General features: G+C 34.5%; 1 protein-coding gene across 1 annotated transcript; it reads left to right on the top strand.

The window, feature by feature from the left end:
• Positions 1-392: 392 nt before the first annotated feature.
• On the top strand, positions 393-944 carry LOC133711464 (cytochrome P450 736A117-like). The gene has a single exon (XM_062137585.1). The coding sequence runs from the start codon at positions 393-395 to the stop codon at positions 942-944; it is 552 nt and encodes a 183-aa protein (XP_061993569.1).
• Positions 945-2,774: the final 1,830 nt, after the last annotated feature.

Genomic DNA, 2,774 nt, shown 5'->3' with positions numbered 1-2,774 from the left:
AAATCTGAATTGGAATGAATGGGAGAAGTGATTAAAGTGAGACAAAATGCCCCTTTGATGACTAAAGTGATTAACAGAGTTTTAGTTGAGTGACCAAAGTGATATATTTGAAAATTACGTGACTAAAGTGTCGAATGAATCATAGTTGAGTGATCATTTGTGCAATTCTCCCAAGTTTTTTTCATAAATCAGAAGTGTTCGACAGTTAGCGAAGAAGAATTGTAAACATAAACTTTGAAACCCCCAACCTCCCCTCCTAAAGCAAAAAATATTATCATTTTTGGCCCCTCCAAACTTAACCTCGTGTGTGTGTGTGTAGCTGACTCAAATTCTTTTTGTAGGACATGTTTTCGGCTGCCACTGATACATCATATACACTTCTAGAGTGGACAATGGCAGAGCTTTTAAGACATCCAAGAGTAATGAAAAAATTGCAAAATGGGGTCCGGGAAATAGCAGGAAACAAAGTAGAGATCACCGAGGATGATTTGAACGGAATGAAGTACTTGAAGGCTGTGATCAAAGAAACTCTTCGCTTACATCCTCCGTTTCCTTTATTATTCAGGATGTCAACTGAAGATAAGAAAATAAAGGGTTACAACATTAAAGCCAACACTCAAATTATAGTTAACGCATGGCAGATAGGAAGAGATCCCAAATCATACAACAACCCAGACAACTATGAACCAGAAAGGTTCTTGAACAGTGATGTAGATTATATAGGGAATCATTTCGAATTTATTCCATTTGGGGCTGGAAGGAGGAGATGTCCCGGAATTCAGTTTGCCGCTATGGTTAGTGAGATTGCTTTGGCAAATTTGGTGTTCGACTGGGCAGTGCCCGGTGGACTAGGGGTACATGATATAGACATGACTGAATCCACTGGCGTTATAACACAAATGAAGTATCCTCTCAAAGCCGTTGCTATCCCCTATTTAGGATGAAAATAAAGTCAAGATATATAGAGGACTTGTAGTTGTTGCCTTCAGTTCCATTGGTATGGAACTATGAATAATGTAATTTGCTTCTTGCTTCGGTTATATATGCTTTTAGATATAGAAGTTAGAATAACTACCAAAATGTTGTAACATCATTTGGCGAATAAATAAAGTTGTGATGAGAACTATTTAGATTTTTACCACTTGATCATTTAGTTGGCTTATAATAACAACAAGGATAAATTTCAGTTTAGTACCCTGTGGTTTGGGGGTAACATCATGTCAGTCCCTGCTCTTTCAATTTGATCAGCAACACCCCTGTGCTTTCAATTTCAATCAGTCGTGCCCAAATTTTACTGTTCCGTCCAATTTGAACGTTAAGTTTGACTGGATTGACGAAGTAAAATTTGGACGAAACAGTAAAATTTGGGCACGGCTTATTGAAATTGAAAGCACAGGGGTGTTGCTGATCAAATTGAAAGAGTAGGGACTGACATGATGTTACTCCCAAACCACAGGGTACTAAACTGAAATTAATCCTAACAACAACAAGAACGACAATAGTATTGTTATTGTTATTGTTATTCTTGTTATTCTTATTATTGTTATTATTCTTGTTATTCTTATTATTGTTATTCTTCTTATTATTGTTATTATTCTTGTTATTGTTGTTATGATTGTTGTTATTATTGTTATTGTTATTGTTATTGTTATTGTTATTGTTATTGTTATTGTTATTGTTGTTGTTGTTGTTATTGTTATTGTTATTGTTATTGTTATTGTTGTTATTATTGTTATTGTTATTGTTTTTTTTTTTTAATAAAGGGCTGGTGCGGCTGCCCTCAAGCCTTGATTAATGAAATTGTCAAATACAAGGGGGGGACATTAGGCCTAAAACCCTGATTACAATAAGCATCTAGAGTATGTCACTATACCACAAAGTTAATCAGACGACAGTTCATTAACTGTCGTCTGAATGAAAAAGCTGCTGTTGTCTAGTAGCCTGTCGTCTGATTGACCTCATTCAGACGACAGTTAAAAACTATTGTCTGTTCAAAATTCACACAACATATATAGCTAAGTATGTGTCGTCTGAATATTTCCAAATTAAAATAATTAGGTTTAACTGTTGTCTGTTACAAACTCACACGACAGTTCGTTTATTAACTGTTGAGAAAAGCTACATTACCTCAACAGTTTTAGTAAAACTGTGTTGTGTGTGATGAATCTCAGACAACAGCAACACAACTACATGATGTCTGAAATGAATTTCACACCACACAGTTATAGTGACACTGTTGTCTGAAATGAATCTCCAACAACTGTCATTGTTGTTTTAGTTGTGTCTTATGGAGATCACACAACATCAATTTGTTATTTCTGTTGTCTGAAATGAATCTTAGTCAACATATTATTGTTATATCTGTTGTCTGATTTCAATTTCAGACGACAGTAACTTTATTATACATGTTATCAGAATGGAGATCACACAACATCAATTTGTAATTTCTGTCGTCTGAAATGAATCTTAGTCAACATATTATTGTTATATATGTTGTCTGATTTGAATATCAGACGACAGTAACTTTACTATACATGTTACCAGAATGGAGATCACACGACATCAATTTGTTATTTCTGTTGTCTGAAATGAAGTTCAGACAACATGTATTATTTGCTGTTTTTAGATGTGTTGTATGAGTGGATCTCAGACAATGGTTTTGTGAACCCTTCAGTTGTGTGATACGTTTGAAAACTACAGTTATTTGACCTATATATGTTGTCTGAATTAACTTTGCACAATTATTGCAAATATGAACATTCATATCCTGAACA

Source organism: Rosa rugosa, chromosome 5 (assembly GCF_958449725.1).
Source record: "Rosa rugosa chromosome 5, drRosRugo1.1, whole genome shotgun sequence".
In the NCBI taxonomy this organism is placed as follows: Eukaryota; Viridiplantae; Streptophyta; class Magnoliopsida; order Rosales; family Rosaceae; genus Rosa; species Rosa rugosa.
Note: the sequence above shows the minus strand (reverse complement) of the source record. Positions and strands in the feature narration are given on the sequence as shown.

What these genes read in the sequence shown, in the direction of transcription:
- LOC133711464 (XM_062137585.1), top strand. Translation starts at nt 393, where the DNA reads ATGGCAGAGCTTTTAAGACATCCAAGAGTAATGAAAAAATTGCAAAAT.